Raw genomic sequence first — 18,599 nt, forward strand, 5'->3', positions numbered from 1 at the left:
TTCACACACACACACACAGTGAACTTGATGGTCCAGCCCAATTCTAAAACAACTCACTGTGTTTATTTTTATGTGTCTGAACAGAACATGTTACATCAACATGAGATTCCATGTGGATGAAACCTTCTCCTTGGAATCCAAGGACTCCCTGGACTGTACCCCAGGAGAGTGCGATACAGTAGATGTGGGATGTGTTCATGCACCCTCTGCTCAGCAGTCTGCCCCTGGAGGGCAGTGAAACTCCTGTGCACAAATGCCCTGCCTGGCCATGCGCTTCCCCTCAAATGTGCCTGGCTGGTGGGGCAAGCCTCCAAGGCTCCAAGCCATGGAATGGCCTCATGAGGAGCCATTTAACCTTTTTATTTTTAATTGTTTTTGAAACTCTGTGGATCCCCACCCACAGCTTCAAGGTGAAGCGGAAGTCTAAGGTTCGCAGCTCCTCCACAGGCCCTGATGAAATGCATTGTCTGTATTTCAAACGCCCTATCGATGTCAGAATTAAGCTTTCCATGCTCTTTCCTCTCTGTCCTTTCCCTGTCAATCATGGTATACCGAGAGAACCACCTAACCTATATTCTGGTCAGAGACACTATGGAATCTAGAAATGGAATGTCAATTTGACCTCCTGATTGCCCATTGACAATACTAATAAAGGTGTTAAAGACAATTGGTAATTCCCAGCAGTAAGCGGGGAAGCCGGGAAGGTCCTGTCCTCTCGCTCCCTGTTCTTTGTGTCTATCCTCGGTGATTCCTCTGAGAAAGCTCCACTCAGAGAGAAGAGAGGGATTCTCCACGTGGAACTGACTTCAACACATAAAGACTTCAACACATGAAGCCAAAGGATGACATTCTGGGATGTGATCGGTGGTGTGTAAGATCGGTTACATTTGAAATGAGTGTGTTTCCAAGTGGTCCCGACAGAAATAACCACCTTTGCCAAGTAGAACAACAAAAAGCAGTCTATAAGCATATAACAATTAAGCAAGAAAGTGCTGTTTCATAGCCTGCGCCTCATCGGCATGAACAATCTATTTATTGTTCAAGAGCTCTAAAGTCATTAATGAGGATCTGACTGTAGACATCCAGTCAGATGCAAATGAATCATTGAGATCCCTCCATAGGCGGCAGACAATGGCTCTTTAGTTTTCCTTTTCCCACAGTGAACACAATACCTGAATTGCTCTAAGCAGCTTTGAAACAAATGTTGAATGTTTTCTTTGCAAATTTCACTTTGCTGCAGGACTAATTTTGGAGACCATCTGATTCCCACGCAGGATGGGAGAGTTACCATTCTCCCATCATGTTTGCATTTTCCTCTGCGGGATTTATTTCCCGTCCTCGGCTAACTGCTTGCTCCCGATAGTTAATATTCAAATATTCTCATTTCTACCCAGGTCTGATTACAACCACATCGAGGAAATTGGACCGAGAGCAGCAGGCAGAACACTTTCTGGAGGTAAGCGCATGACACCTGACTTTCGCTGAAGCATGCGCTAGCTCTTGGGTGTCTTTGAGCAGGCGCTTCAGACACAAGGGGGAGCTTCCCTTGGACTCCTGGGTCTGGACTGGAGGTTGCCGGTGCTTTCGCTTTGAACGTTCTTCCGTGTGGGGCAGGAGATAGCAGAGCAGACTCTGCCTGCCACAGACAACAGGACGGGTTATCGGCATCTCTGCCTTGACTTCAGGCCCCTCTGTCTGTCAACAGTCGGAAGGGAAAGTTCAGGAGCAGAGCCCCGTGCGACAGCACGGCCTCCAATAGAGGGAGAAAGCAGATTCCGGGAAGTACCTCACTCGTGAAGAAGTGCCGGACTTACTCTCCATTTCTTTCTTTGTGGAAAGGGTTGAGAAAGAGAAGGCTATGAGTTGATTCACTGCCTGCAAAGGCTGTTTCTGAAGCCGTAAACTGTTCTCCTAGAACTCATTACGACAGAAAGAGCAGCCATCCAAACTCCAAGAGCATTATTTCTGGAAGGGGGAAAAAGTCAGAGAGGAAGGTGCGGGGTGAGAAAATAAATAGGAAAGAGCTTCGGAGAGCCTTCCTTCCGTACATATCGGATCTCTCCTGTGGAAGCCGGAAGGCCCGGGAGGCTGTTCGGCACTGTGATGTACGTGAGGCTAGCGAAAGGATGCCAACACATAGTACAGAGAGCTTTGTTGGGGCTTTAAAAGGCACCGTGTTTCTAAAATGTTCGGCTAGTTCTTAAGAACCGCTTACTAGATGCCACAGTGTGCCTGACAAACACACACCCCCTCCTTAAATCCTACCACAGACTCACTGACTTCCGCGGGAACTTCCTTGCTTCCCATGCCCTCCTGTACACCAGCTGCCCGAGAATCTTGCTGCAAGAAGGCCACACTCAGAGTTGCAGCTCCTGAGCCCTGATGCTTCTTTGCCTTAATCAGCTGGAAGCTTGGGACTCTGCTGTTTCATAGCTCCTGGGCCTCAGTTTCCCCTACTGTGAAAGGTGGAAAACAATTACTACTCCATTATTACTCCAATTATTACTCCAGATACTCCACATAACACTTAGAATCGAGTGTTATATGTTATCTCAGAGTTTTTTTGTTTTGTTTTTCATTTTTTAGTTCTTAAGGCATGGGGCATAATGAAAGATCATTGTTGTTATCCTGTAGTATTATAACCATCTATTGAAAGCATTGCTATCATCTCATAGAGATGAAAGATTCCAGGCTGCTGAAATATAATTATGATCTTTTTTTTTACCTTCAAAATCATGCTAGTAGGCTGCAATACCTCCCTAGTCCAGCATTCGAGTATGTCAGAATAATAAGTCCTCATATTAATGTGCTGCTACCCTTTCCAGAAGCAAGCCCAGCACTCCCGGAGTGGCTGTGTTCGCAGCTAGTTGAACCCATTGCCTCCCAGCAGGAAGGAAGGAGGGTGTCTCATTAGCTGGGACTCTGACTGAGATCACTTACTGCCCGCCCCTTGCGAGGTGGTGTTCTGAGGCATGTGTACTCTCCCAGGGTGTACCGATGGCCAGGCAAAGGGACAAGAGTGCATTCCAGACGTGTAAATTAACTTTCCAGAAGAATCCTTAGATGACTCACCCCATTTTCAAAACCTCAAAAGACCCAAACTCACTGCCATCAAGTCTATTTTGATTCATGGCAACCCTAAAGAACAGGGCAGAATGGCTCCTGTGGGTTTCTGAGGCTGGAACTCAGAGTTGAGAGTTGGAAACCTCATCTTTTCCCCTCGGAGAGGCTGGTGGTTTTGAACTGCCAACCTTGTGGCTAGTAGCCCAGCTAATAACCACTATACCACTAGGGCTCCTTCACACACACACAACACACACACACACACACACACACACACACACACACACACGCTTTTAGATGTAGCTAATACTGTCCTGACATTCTGATACATCCTGCTAACACAGATTGAGATCTAGGGCATTCTTTCCCAGTACCTGGAATCCTCTGCCTGGGGATAGAGTAGAGTGGAGTGGGGCCTGACAAAGTTATTGGGAGATTCGAATGTGCTTATTTTAAATGCATTCTAATTTTATGAGGATGGTGCAGGACTGGGTGGTGGGCTGGAACCAACTCAACACCACCACCACCAATTCTAATTTTGTGTTTTGAATTGTTCTATACATGTAAGGCATGGAGGCTAATGTCTGGCACTAAGTAGGTACTCGATCAAGTTTAATGATTGTGGTTTTCATTATTATCATATGGTGGCATGACTCCATCACCCTCCTACAGATTTGGCTTCAGCTTCACACATCAGGCAAGTGAGGCTAGCAAGCCTTGGGCTCTGATCATCAACCCCCCCCCCACTCCCCGCCAAATGCTGCCCTCGGCACTGGGCATTCACGCAGTGGACAGGAAGGCTAAGTGGTGTGCCACAGATGAGCAGACACCGGCCTTTGGGACGCATGTCCTCTGAGGCCATTACGAGGAGATGCCAGGAGAGTACCTGCAAGAGGAGGGTCGTGGACTGAGCAGGTGACATTCAAGCTGAGACAGGACGTCAAGATCAGGTGCTCAAGAAGCAGACCAAGGATTAATGGCAGTGAGTGGGTGAGGGTGGGCTACAGGCCATCAAGTTGGGAGAGCAAATTGAGGCAGGCTGTGGTAGGGATTCAGCCAGGAAAAGCACTGGAAGCTTGGCAGAGGATGATGTGCTGTGCTCCCCACTGTAAAGACGTCGCTGGCTGGAGGAGGGCACAGGAGGCACTGAGGAGCCTGGGTGGGAGGCTTGCGGTCCAGGTGAGAGGGAATGGTGGTTTGCAGAAGGTGAGGGTCGGGGCGGAGAAGGGAATTATTTTTGAATATCAATCCCTCCATTGTTCTCTGATCTGAATTGCTTTAGGATTTTGAGTAACAAGAACAAACTGGCCTTTCTCAAGTTTTCACAGCAGCTACTTAGGAACTATCTGGAGATGCCGTGACTCATGCCCGCCCACATGTCCTGGCACAAACTGTCACCCTGCCCACTTCCCCGAGTGCCACTCTGCATGCTCTTTGTTGAGTGGACTCCTGCTTCAGGATTTGCAAACCAGTTGAATGTCCCTCTCTCCCTTGCTTCCATTCTCTCTCTCTCTCTCGACTTCCATTTGCTTGTTGTGTTTTGTCTTGTCTATATGCCATTGATGGGTTTGTTGGAATGACATGCATTTCTCGGTTTTCTCCCACATGGATCATGAAAGGAATATTGCTTTAACTTGGCCTCGCAGAAAATGGCGCAGAGTAATACTCCTGAGAGTACGAGGGTAGAGTTCTCTGTTGTACACAAGTTTTTGTAACTGCTGATACATTTTGTGAGGTGCCAGGGCTAGGTGTAGGTAATTAACCTCCTGGAGAGTCTTTAATTGCCAAGATAACCTTATGCTCCTATTAAACTCATATTAACCTTTTGGCTCTACTTCATCTCTCTTCACCCCAATAAAATAAAATCAAGTCTTCTTGAAAGGACCCATTTAGACTCTGGCCTGGCAGGTACATTTCTGAGTCAGTAGCCAGGAGGGCATTGGTGATTTGTTTGTGGTTTGCCATCCCCAGAAGAGAAGGCATTGAATTCTATACAGCTATTTATACTGTAGATTTAAGATGCTAATTTGACCCGGAGGGGCTGTGAGGGGTTTTGAGTCTACAGAGCATCTTGCTTAGCAGTGGTTAAGGGTGCAGTGCGTTTCACGGTAGAAAGATGTGGCAGTCTGCATTGGCAGAGACTTCAGCCTTGGAAACACTGAGAGGCAGCTCCGCTCTCTCCTATAAGGTCATCATGGATCAGAATTGTGTGCATCATGACTCCTGGGTGTGGGTAGTTAACCTCCCAAAGCCACGAGATTATTGGAATATTTGCCTTAAATCTCTGACTATAAAAGGAAGGTTGTCATCATGAGACTTCAAAGGGCTTGTTGAAGGAGCAAGAGAAGAAAAGAAGCCTCCAGGTGGGTTCGCTGGTGAATCCCGCGCTGGAAGCGTGTCATGTGCGTGTATTGAACCGTTTTTCCCTCCCTACCATCAAATGCAAAAAGATCGCATGCTTAGCTCATGTAGAGCTACACGCATCCCTGGACAGCCAGGGATGACTCCTTGGGAAGGAGTAGGCTCATGGAGGCAGACAGTGAATAGTGAACAACTTTTTCTCTTGGCAGCTGTACTTCTAGCTCTGATGGTCTCTTTATCGTGGAAGATAGCTATGAAATAAGCGAACCAGGTCACCAGTTCTTTATGCTGTGATCATTTGTAACAATTGCTCTCTGATTTATTAGACAAGAGTCTCTTTGGGGCATGAAACTGAATTGATCGAGATAGTGGGGAAAGCACGGGTGTTCACTCCAGGCAGCCCCGAGACTGTAGTTTGGTGCACGCTATTTCACTTCCTAGTCCTTCCCGTCATCTATAAAATGGGCGTGAGGATTTCTGCCACGTGGCTGCAAAGTGCTCGGGACCCTGTCGATTGGGCAGTATGTGTTCATGAACGGTGGAGGTGCTCGGCAGCGCAGACTGTGTGATTCGTCTGTCTGTGCACTCAGGGCATCTGGTTCAGCACCCGGGACACGGGACACTCAAACCACACTGAGTGACCAAATGATCATGCTAGCCAAATCCAGGTGCCATGAGCTTTGGCTCCAACTTCTGGGGACACCATGTGAGTCAAGGTGGAGCTGCACTCCCCGAGGTTTTCAATAACTATCATCTTTGGGAAGTAGATCACCAGGCCTGTCTTCCAGGGTGCCTCTGGGTGGAATTGAACATCGAACCTCTTGGCTAGCCACTGAATGGATTAACCTTAACATCACCTTGTGATGCTATGCCTACTCATTGACGCTGCTGTGGTTCAGAGAGACCCTATTAAAATAGTTTATTGTCATCTAATTCAAACATCATACAACTTAATTGTTCAGTTATATCGAGAAGAGTTGTGCCTGCCTGAAGGACAAGGCTAGGAAACGTTTATTCCACCTCGTGGATATAAGCACATGAGAAAGAACATGGGCTGGGAGTTGGAAAAACAGCAGGCTCTGCCTCCTGCTTTGCCACGTTAAAGGAACTCTGCCATTCCATTTCTTCACCTATAAAGTGGGGGTAAGACCACCTCGTGACTCTTTGCGAGGATCGATTAAGAGAAGCTGCCTAGAGGGCCTGGCACACCTGGAAACAACACAACAGTTACAAGTCTTCCCTCTCCTTCCCGATCCCGCTCCTTCTCCCTTGTCTTCAAGCAGCACTTGTCTGCTTCCTTTCTCTCCCTGGATGGCTCCAGTGGCTTGAATACCTTATAGCACTTCAATTATTCTTAAAAGCTAGACCCACTTATAGCATCCTATAGTCCTTGCTTAATTATGTGTGAATCTTTAACTTGTGTGCTCAAAGAGGGTTGTTTGGTGGTTTTGATGTCCCCCCCCCTCCCTTTTGATCTTAAAACACTTCTCTATTCAGGACTGGGTGGTTTTGATAAGTCTCCCAAAGAGAACACAGAGGAAATCTTATTTGCAAATCAAAAAATATGACAAGGCCCAGTAACCACTCTAAAGACAGCAGATGAAAAATTAGGCTGCGTGTATCACTATGACTTGAAGAAGTCCAGAAAAATGCAGGGAGGTTTCACAGTGAAGTCAATAAAAACAACAAACACACTTGCAGAAAGAATGTGCTAGGTGTATAGGAATGTAAATTATTTAATATTTGTCCCCTTAATATGCCAGTCTATCGTCCTCCATGCACCACAATCATGTGTCTGAAGTTCCCATCCTTTTTTACAGTTCTGTTTTTCTGCGGCGGAGGTGGGACTACTATTCTTGGGTACATTTTTATAACATTTCCTCTTGCCTTAGGATGCAAACTGATTTCTTCAGTGAGTGTACCTCCTTGGTGGTTTCCTTGGTAAGCATCTGCTTTGGAAATGATGCACATTTCTGGTGGAGAAGAATCATGGGCTCATTTCAAGCCTGAAAGCAGCCCATGTCTTCATTTCTTAACTCCAAGACAGATGGGTGTACCTCGTGTCGGCTTTTTCTTTCTGCCACCCTTGATGAACTTGGCAGGAAGTAGTAAAAGGCCTGCAACGAGCACTAAGGTGTCCATGCGTTCAAATAGCTCCTTGTAGCAAACATGGAGTCCCTTGGTGGTACAGAAGACCGGCCACCAAATGGAAGGGTGGAGACTGGAGTTCTGTGTGAGGCCCTTCGGTAGAAAGGCTTGCTGCTGCACTTCTGCAAACCCAGCAAGGGACAGCTTTCTGGAGCGTAGTTTCCCTCTGATACACGCAGGGCCCCGTGAGTCAGGGAGGACTTGAAGCAATGGATTTGCAAGCAGGCAGTGACTTTGCGGGGGAGATGATTAAGGTTTCTTTCCACGGCACTCGCAGGGGAGGGCCACTTGTAAGTATGCCCCCTGAATACCTTGGGATGTGAGGCTGGTCATCTCTCCCCCTCTCTGCGCCCACACCCACCCCTCCTCAGGCCTTGGTTCCTCACACTCTGTTGCATCAACCTGGACAAATTTCATGGGAAACTCCATTTTCCTGCCTCTTCTTCCTTCTCTCCGGGCTTCATTGGCTTGCCAGCTAGGTGCTGTTAATGGAATAAATTGGAATAAGCATATGCCTCCCACTTGCTGTCTTTTGTTTTTGTTTTTCCTTTGACTTTCACACCAAGGTCTTTGCGCACTAAAATCTCCAAATCTTCCGTAGACAGTTACTTAGGTTAGCTACTGTCTTAGAATCGAGAGGATGGCTTTCATTAATGACATCCACACTCTGCTATTCCATTGGCTGCGTCGGAAGAGGTTATTTTAAAAGAGGCCATGGAATCAAGCTCATGCAGCCATTTCATAGCAGAGCCCAGTGCACATCTTCCTCTCTTGAAACAACAGACCTGTGGCCCAAAATATCAAGCAGCACATTGAAATGTTGCTAATTGAATCAGGGCCTCCCTCTCTGAACTGATAATCACTGATTTCCTCCAGTGTCAGGTCAGCCCCCGCGCCCCCCCCCATCACCATCGTCTAGAACCTATCTGAAGAGAAGAGACGCTCTCTTAGTCCCTCTGTGATCGTCCACTCACCACCCCTTCCGCTGCTCCTCAGGATTCAGCTCCCTCGCTGCCTGCTCTGCTCTGAGCTCCAGGACAGAGACACCCGTCTCTAGCAGGAACTACAGAGGAGAGGGTAACTGCCTTTACCGACCTGTCCTGGAGCCTCCTCCCCCCACCACCACCTCACCAGACAGTTAGAACACAGCAGACTTGCCTGAGGAATGGAAGAGACTAAGCAATCGCAGTGCAGACAGAGAGAACTTCCATCTACAGCTGATCATTTCCATCCTTTGTACTCTCAGGGAAAATTGTCCCCGCAAGTTAAAATTCTCCACAGAAGGCTCCCTCATGGAGCCTGCTGTCCCCCCTTCAAAGCTTTGCCTAGCATGAGCCTCCGTCTTCACTCTTCTCAGGACCAGTTTCCAGCCCATCATTTCCACCGGCCTGCCCCTTACCCACACGACAGGTGTTGCCCGGGGGTACCTCCCACTCTAGAAGCTTTTTCATAGCAGGGTCCTTCTTGAGTCGTAAGTGAGGACCCAGTCAGAGTGGACCTTCGGTGTTGTCCGAATAGACAGCGAGCACTGGGGCTGGCCGGGGAGAACCGGCTCGAGGGGCGTGGGTCGGATGGGTTTGGGTTACCGGAGGGGGCACTGCGAACACACTTGGCTGTTCGTGGAAAGGCTGGCAGCTTCGGTCCACGCGGAAATGTCTCGAGAGAAAGACCTGTCTACTTACTTTCAAACCCTACAGAGTGCAGTTCGCCTCGGGCACTTGGGGCCACTGGGAGACTGAGTGGTTTGGTTTATTCCCGATGGTGGTGGCGTGTGTGTGTGTACACTCATGCATGCATATATGAAGTGTGAGCACAAGTTCCTGCTCCATGTGCTGCAGAACACTCCAGAGTGGTGTAGCCCCTTAAGAATTGTCTTTTCTTTTTCTTTTATTTCCCCTCTCTCTCTCTCTCTCTCTCTCTCTCTCTCTCTCTCTTTCCATAGGTGTAAAATATATATAGCTCGAAATGTGCTATTTGAACCAGCAGCAGTTCTTTTTGATATCTTCCCCGCAGAGGGAATTGAAGACTTACCACTCTCTTTTCCCAATTGACCAGAGAATAAATATTGAATTAAGCACACGTAAACAAATTTTCTAAGCAAATATTAGTTCTCAAAGATAGGGCATACAAAGTAGGGATTGCAAGATGCCCATAGGAATAGACAGTAAATTCAGAGGAGCTGTGGGTTTGTGTATGTATATATTTGCAAAAAAAAAGAGAGAAAGAGGGGGGTGGGTATTCACAGAGAGGGGAACTGAGTATAATGAGCCTCACATGTCCTTTCTAAAAAGATTATTCAATTCTCAATTCAGCCAGGTGAGAGGTATGGAAATAGGCAAGCCCAGCATCATCAGAAAGTCTCTTTAGTCCAAGAAAAACTGAGATTATACTGATATGCAAAACCTCCCTAAATTAAAAAGTGCCAAACTCTTCCTTTAAAAGCAACAACACTGTATAAGTCATTGATGCATTCAAATTGTGGAGAAGAATGATGAATGATGTTGGCTGTACCCTGGTCTGCCATAAATGAAAAACACTCAGTGCCATCTAGTCAATCTCAACCCATAGTGATCCTATAGAACAGCGTGAAACTGCCCTTTTGGGTTTTCAAGACTGTGCACCTGTACAGAAAGCCTCATCTTCCTCCCTTTGGGTTGGCTGGTGGTTTCAAACTTCTGGCCTTATGGGTAGCAGCCCAGTGGGTAACCCACTAAACTGCAGACTGCTACAAGAATGAACAACTCTGTCTTAGAAGACATCCAATCAAGAGTTCTTTTAGCACTCAGCGGCTGAAAGCTTGGGATTGGAACCCACTGGTCACTCGACAAGAGAAGATGTGGCAGTCTGCTTTCGTCTTAAGATTTCCAGCCATGGACACTCTCTGGGGAAGGTCAGCCCTGTGATGTAGGGCCACTGTGAGTCAGAAGTGACTAGACAGCACACAACAATAACATGCCAGTGAGCAGTAAATATAGACCTCAATTTCACCACCTTTGAATAGATCAAATGAATTCTTTTCTCATCTGCCTCATAATTTGTAGTTCTCTCACCGTGGAACAAGTCCCTCACATACTGTGTACAGTGATCATCTTTTCTTCTCTGCATTCCGAGTCTTCCAAGGGTGCCCCTCCGGCTTTGGAAAAGTACGGAGTGAGCCTCTGGGCTGTGCCTCAGCCATCCTATTGAAGTCAGAAATGGCAAGGGCAGCTGTGAGAATTTAGTTCTGATCTCAGTTGACCCTGCTCTGTGTTGGGTGGTAGAATGATTCCAGAGTTGTGTGGACATCATGTCTGCTCTGTCTCACATTGGCAGCAGTTCTTCACTTATGAACTTGAACTTGCTGGGCACTCAGTTAGACTTCAAGTTAAGAAATGCAAGTAAATACTTTTACACTCTAAGAGACTCTATGGAATACCTGCCTCCAATTCACCTATTTACGAAAGGTTGGGTTTGTTTTCTTTCTACTTAAATGTAAACACCAATTAGTAGGGCTAAAGGAAAAGATACCTGGACCCTTCCATCAAAATACAAGCTCACTGCCATCAAGTCAATGCTGACTCGTAGCCACCTGCTTGTGTGTGTGGGGGGGGGGGGGTTTCCCTTCCATCAAAATACAAGCTCACTGCCATCAAGTCAATGCTGACTTGTAGCCACCTGCTTGGGGGGGGGGGGGCGGCGGGGTTTCCCTTCCATAAAAAGACAAGCTCAAGCTCACCGCCATTAAGTCAATGCTGACTCGTAGCCACCTGCTTTTGGGGGGGGGGAGTCTGAGACGGTAGCAGTTTATAGGAGTAGAAAGCCGGGTCCTTCTCCTACAGAGCGGTTGCTCGTGTCAGACTCTGACTATGTAGATTGCAGCCTAACTTGTCACCCTGACCAACGCCACCAAGCCTCCCACTGTTCCCTTAGACCTCACGATGTCTTTTCTGTCTGGTGGGAATGAGTTAGACTTTGTCGCTCTGCTCACAACGGGCTACCCAGGCAGGTAATTGCTCCAAGCCAATTCCAGGTCTCCTTGGGCGGTGCACACAGGCTGGAGGGCGCACAGGCTCTGCTGTCGCCATTAGCTGTGAATGGGGTGTTGTGTGGTTGCTTTCTTCCAGGCTCCTGGGGCAAACAGCGTATGTTGGGGCCTGGGCTTGGGAGAGGAGGAAGGCAGCAGGGAAGCCTCTCGCCTGCGGGGCAGGTCTGCTATCGCATAACCATCCTATCCCTTGTCACAGAAGAGCGTTGAACTCCTCTGCATGACCCACACACCCCAGGGCCGCCCCCGGCTTCTCCTGCACAGTGCTTGGTTAGCTTTGAGTGCAGCACTGTGCTGTTTGGGGAGCCCATTGACCCAGAAGAACCCCAACAGGGTAGAACGACTTCTCCCATGGGGTTTTCTTGGCTGCAAACTTTACAGAAGCAGATCCTCAGGGTAGCAGCCAAGTACTTAACCATACTGCCTGCAGGCCTCCTCTCCATCCCGAGTGCGCGGAGATGGCACGTTGACCCTGTGCACTTTGTGTCCGTAGCTCCTGCTCCCTCTTTCTGCCGGGTTGCTTTCCTCATGTATTTTTGTGCATCACATGCTCAAGCTGTGGAATGATCTGCCCAGTCTCATTTCACTTGGGCCCTTCACCGAGGCCCAGGCTCAGCACCAGACATGTGTGACCCAGTTAAACACTAGACCTGTCTTGTGGAGAAATTAAAAAAATAATAATAATGATAAAAAGTGATGGCAGCAGGTATAGAACAAGAAGCTGCTACTCCAGTGCTTCTGCTAACACAGGGGCAGCGTTGCTCTGGCTTGCATCCTGCCTGCGGCAGGCAGCGTTGTTCAAAGGAGCTGCCCTTACGTTACAGACCTTGCGAGTCATTTGCCTCTGCAGCACGTCCAGGGCTGGCAGCTTTCTCTATTTTTAGTCATTTATTTACTTTTCATTTTGCTTCTGCCTTCTTCCCTTCGCCTCCCTCCTCCACCTCTCCCTACCCGCAGCCTTATCTATTGTGAGGTAAGACTGACAGTGTCAGGATGCTGAGCACTCTAAGGACAATGAGCCAGGGTGGGCTGGAATGGCTGCGCTCAGGAAAGGAGCTCAGTGTGTTGGGGCAAATACCATCAGTTCCTCCTAATGTAGTGTCTGTAATTATGCCATTTAAATGAATGATGAAGAAGCATTTGCATGGGCGAATTACCGCCATCATTTTAAAGTTTAAAACAAGTTGATGTTGTACTATACTATAGATTGGCAACTTCCCCAGCACAGTGGGATTGGACCATTATGGATTATGGTGGAATTTCATTGCATTATTTTCGGGTGATGATCTCCAGGCCTTTCTTCCTAGTCTGTCTTACTCTGGAAGTCCCACTGAAACCTGGAGCACTCCAACCTCCACTGGCAGAAGGCGCGGTGGCTGTGCCTGAGTTGTTTTGACTGGAACCTAAGCTATGGTTTCCTGTTTGGAAGGCAAGAATTCTGATACTGTGCCAGTGCCTTACAATATACACACCAAACCAAACAAATAAAAGCAGAATCACTGCCGAGCCCATTTTAACTCACAGAGAAAACATACCTAGGCATGTCGATCAGCTATGTGACCTTGAGCCAAATTACATAACCTATCTAAGCCCCAGTCTCCTCACCTGCAAAACTGGGACAATCATGGTGTCTCCTTGATAGGCATTTGTGAAGATCACCATTTCCCACAAGCATTGAGCAGGTGGCTATATGTTAATATAAGTTAGCTATATGAGGAAAAGCTTAAAGACGTCCCTTGGATTTCTGAAGCCTCCTTATCATGGCAGACGTCAGTACCTTTTCTGAAATGTTTTGGGGGTCATGGTTAGGGAGTATACTCCCCAAATTGGAATTCACTTCCTGTTTGCCTTCTCTAAAGAAGATCCCGGTGTATAAAGGATTCACTGGCTTCCGTTCCCAGCATTTATCTAAGTGGACATGACCACGTAAATTGGAGAAGTTCATTCTCCAAAGACAGACTGTAGGCAGACTCAGCCGTGGACAGGGCGCAGCAGAGGAGAAGATCCTTGGGGCTCCCGGCTGGTCTGTTGTCCCTCAGGATTTCTAAGCCAGAATCTAAGAAGAGGCTATGGGGGAACTAAGGCATTCAAAGTCAAATGGCAGAGGTATCGATTTTCCAAGAAGCCGGGATAAGATTAGATATTCCTGAGACCTGGATTGCAAACCTTTCCAAAAGTGTATGTCCAGTTTTGTCACTGGCCTGCCAGGTTTCCTGGAGAAACAAAATAGCTTTAAGGCCTTCCACTCTGCCTAGTTAGTAATACAATGAATGTGTTTTCAAGCACATTTCAAAACATGACGGGGATTCTTGGGTGTGTGTGAATGTGTTTCATTCAGATGTCAATACCCTAGTTGCATAGAAATAATAAACTTGTCATGAGGAACTCAGGAGGTTATCCACAACGTGATTGACAGCATGCCTAACACCAGCAACAGATACTGTGCTTCACACGTCCTTGCCTTTAGTTGCCCCAAGTTCGATCTCTGCATCAGGATTTTCTGCTCTATTTGGGAACTGAAGGATCACATCCTTGAAATCCTGAAACTTCTCCCTTCCCAGATCTACCTTCAGTGAAGGTCAACATTGGAAAGATGGCCAGAATCAAGGAGCACTCATTTCTATACCCCCAACACCTGGATCAATGCTTGCAAAAAAACAGGCTTGAACTTGAACTTTAGGGATTCCAGTAGTTCACAAACAGGAGATCCATGCTTCCTAGGGTACCCTGATCTAGAGGTCGACAGAAAGGAGATGGAGCATGCAGCGAATACAAGAGAATAAGAGGTTCTCTGACTTCCTGTGAATGGATGCAGTCCCCTGCGTCCTCCTCAGTAGAAAGGACACCCACCAACCCCAGCTCATGCTGGCACTTAAAAGTCCCACCCACGTCCAGGGAGTCCATTCCCACTGGTAGTGTGCCTCATAAGACACAGTCGAACTGCTCCCTGGGTTTCTCAAGTTGTAAATCTCTGTGGGAGCAGACAGCGCCATCCTTTCCAGCAGAGCACTGGTGGATTTGAACCACAGACCTTGTGCAAGTAAGCCACAACACCACTAGTCTTCTTTAGGGACCTAAAAGCGGTTCCTAAATCACATTTAACCACCTGAAATCTATCATTCTCAGGCAATCATAAATACATAATTCAGAAGGAAGATCTTAGATTTTTCATGAGGTACCTGGTAATAATTCCTGGCATGCCACAATATACTTTTAAAGCTGCTGATAAATCTTAATATTAGACATGGGGCTAAGCTCAGTGCTAATGCATTATTTTATGTATGTAAGGTAAAATCTACTTTTAAGATATTGCTTTTAAATAAAAGAAGAGAAGCACAGTATGTTTTTAATGCATATGCCTCAGGAATACAAAACAAGTCAGACTGGGCAAATAGTACTTAGAAGGCAGAGCGCCTCTGACCGACTCAGAGTGGAGTTCAGAAAAGGTCAAGGACCTTCTGACTCTCTCTTTATATTGTTGTTGTTCGCTGCCATGTCATCATTCGCTGCCATCAAAGGACCACTCCAACTCATGGTGATCCCACCCAATGGTATGGAATCTGATCATTGGATCCTTAGATAGACGTTTCATTGGGTGATTTGGGAAGTAGATCATCAGCCCTTCCTTGTTCATCTGCGTTATTCAGGAAGCTCCTCTGAAGTCTTCTCATCACCATAGCTACCCTGAAGTCCTGAGGCTCAGGAGGTGGAAAGTGAGCGGGAGTCACCACATGGAAGGCAAGAATTCTTCCCCTGCACCCTCCTTCCCCACATGCACACACAAGGCTGTTGAGTCAGCCCGGTGCGTGGCGACCGATGCCTTGCAGTGGGACTGCTCCGCGGGGTTTCATGGTGGCAGTTTTCACAGCTGCAACTCACCGGTTCTGTCTTCTGATACACCTATGGGTGAGTGCCACGCTTTAGGCTAATAGTCAGATGCAAACAATGGGCACCATCCCACCACTTCTCCCTTCTCTATAGCCAAACCTGAATAGCCAGATCCAATGCCTCCTAGTCAATTCCAGCTCACAGCAACACCCAGGATGGACGGGTGGTTCCAAGGCTGTAATCCTGCAGAAGCAGACGACCTCTTCTTTCCCTGGAGTGGCAGGTGGGTTAAAACTACCAACTAAGCTCTGTGCCCCAAGGACGCCTCTCTCCACACATGCCATTCTTGTCAGTGTTGCTGATAGGTAGCTTACGTGTAAATTTGGCTGGGCCAAGGGTCTCAGTTGTTAGGCAGTAATTGACCAAGATGTGATCTAACATGCGTAATCGACTCCAGGATGGGCTCTAACAGACGTCGTGCCCTCTGTGAGCAGCCAGCAGTTGTGGTGAAGTATGCCCCCTTGGATCAGGTCACAGCCTTGATGCAACTGGAAGAAAGGCTCCTCTGGGTTTAAATCAGACTCTGCAGGAAAGCTTGGTGCATCTGGAACCTGCACCTGGTTCGCCAGCCTTTTGCCATGTCTGTCTGTATGAGACTTGGGTCAGGAGCACTTTTGTCCTCAAAAGTACATCTTTGATCTTTAACCCTTAAAAGAGATGTTTTGCTGCAGATTTGCCCAATGCAATGTGTTACTATATTTCTTGATTGCTGCTTCCATGAGCACTGATTGTGTGTCCAAGTGAAATGAAGGAATTGATGACTTCCATCTTTATTCTGTTTATGAGGATGCTGTCTGCTGGGCTGCATCTAAAGAGGAACTAAATTAGCTTTGAGGAGCCCCGATATTGGCCCTTTGGGTTAGATGTTGGGCTGCTAACTCCAAGGCCAGAAGTTCAAACTCACCAGCCACCCTGAGCTGTCTGCTCTCATAAAAATTTGTTATTCTGGTTGTTGTTGTTGTTCACTTGGTTCCAACTTATCGTGACCCCATGTACAACAAAAAGAAACATGACCTGGCCCTGTACCATCTTCTTAATGATTGATGGGTGAGAGTCACTTTGAATCACAGTGGGTGATAGTGACCTAGTGGCTGTTAGCCAAAAGACCGGCAGCCTGTCACCAGCTACTGCACCGGAAAGCAGACGCAACAGTCTTTTCCAATAAAGATGGACAGACTTGGAAACCCTGTGGAACTATTGTCCTCTGTCCTTTAGAGCTACTGTGAGGAGGAATGGTCTCAAGAACACAAGGCAATTTGTACATTTTGTTCATTTTATTGTGTGTTGAATAGAAAGCTTTGCGTTCATCGTTTGACTCTATATAATGCCACATGACTGATTTTTTCCTCTCCTTACCAATGAGATAAATTTGGTAAAGGAGCATACCATCATTGGCATCTATCTCAAATGCCAACTCACTTCCACAGAGCCGATGCTGACCCACCAATCCTCTAGGAGGGAGTGTCCCCAGACTGACTGTTCACGGGAATAAAAAGCCACATCTTTCTCCAGCGGGGCAGCTTGTGCTGTCAAATTGCTACACTTGCAGATCAAAGCCCCACGGGCAAGCACTGCACCACACTGCACCAGATCCTCTATCAGGAGGCCTTTAAAAAACTGGTCTTCTGACATGCCACAAGGACATTGGCATCCAAAAAGAGTGAGCTCAGCCCCTGATGACTTAGAGCTCTCTAGCTCAGTGAAAGGAGAAAATTTAAGTTTATCCCTGAACACTTCTAGAAACTAGACAGTGCCTGAGGTGATATTTGTGAAAGACAAACTACTTCTTCTTATAAAAATTATACATATTCCGTGTAGAAAAGCATAATAGAGTGATAAAGAGTTTAACAACACCCATCATTTCCCCAGGCAGTGATAATTACTTTATATATTTCTGCGTATCATCTTTAAAAATGGCAAGGGAACTTTGAAAAAGCTCATGGAAAGTTGGAATTGAAAGATAATGGAATTTCCCCACAAAAAGTTCTCTCTTAATTTTGTATAAGATGTATTTCCACATGCACAGACATAGTCTGTTTGGTCAGTCCAGAGAGGTGCACACATGACATGTGTTCTAGAATAACATTACGCAAAGACTGAAATTATACTGTGTGTATTGTCTTGTGACCTCCTTTTAAAAAATTTTTTTTAATGTATTGTGGGAAGTCTCCTATGTTAAGGAACATGCATTCAATAGGTTAGTTTTTATTATTGTTTGGGGAGGTCTCATTATGCAGTGATCTATGACACAGTTTTTCATGATCACAAGGAGGGCACAAGATGCCACCTTTTATGACGGAAGACATGGATACTGCCCATCCCACAGAACTCCACCCAGACTTGAGCAGAGCTGTTGGACGGCCACTCCCACAGTCTGAGGTCCACACTCTGCAGAGCGGGTTTGACGGCCACTCCCATAGTCTGAGGTCCACACTCTGCAGAGCGGGTTTGATGCAGGGGTGCAGGCATGCCTCAGAGAGATTGCAGGCTTGGGTCTCAACCACTTCAAAAAGCAAGTGCCACAATAAAAGCAGCCGCATAATTTGGGGGGGGGGGTTTCCTGATGTCGACAGGATCAGGTTTCAGTCATCAGAAGACCCCAAACAACCATTTTGATGTGAATGAGGGGGATCAGAATGGAGACCCAAAGGCCATCTATAGACAATTTGGACATTGCTTCACAGAAGGGTCACAAGGAAGGGACGAGCCAGCCAGGATGCAGTATAGCACCAATGAAACACACAACATTCCTCTAGTTTTTTAATGAACGCCCCCACTCACTATCATGACCCCAGTTCTACCTTAAAAATTCAGTTGGACCAGAGCACGTACACTGATACAGATAAGAGCTCTCAACACACAGAATCCAGGACAAATAAACCCTCAGGAACATTAATGGCAGTAGCAATACCATGAGGGTAGAAGGGAGGTAGGGGAAAGGGGAAACGATTTCCATGATCAAAGTATAACCCCCCCCACACACACACACACACAGGGGGACAAACAATAGAAAGGTGGGTCAAGGGAGACAGCAGACAGTATAAAATATGAAAATAAAAATAATTTATAAGTTATCAAGTATTCATGAGTGTGAGAGGGTGTAGGAGAGTGGGAG

General features: G+C 47.0%; 1 protein-coding gene across 1 annotated transcript in view; it reads left to right on the forward strand.

The window, feature by feature from the left end:
* The window catches only part of FAT3 (FAT atypical cadherin 3), a 745,323-nt gene that overhangs the window by 512,207 nt on the left and 214,517 nt on the right, over positions 1–18,599 (forward strand). Inside the window, exon 4 of the mRNA XM_075546447.1 lies at positions 1,395–1,456. Coding sequence (XP_075402562.1) covers positions 1,395–1,456 — 62 coding nt within the window. The remainder of the gene's footprint in view (positions 1–1,394; positions 1,457–18,599) is intronic.

This window comes from Tenrec ecaudatus, chromosome 4 (assembly GCF_050624435.1).
Source record: "Tenrec ecaudatus isolate mTenEca1 chromosome 4, mTenEca1.hap1, whole genome shotgun sequence".
Classification (NCBI taxonomy): domain Eukaryota; kingdom Metazoa; phylum Chordata; class Mammalia; order Afrosoricida; family Tenrecidae; genus Tenrec; species Tenrec ecaudatus.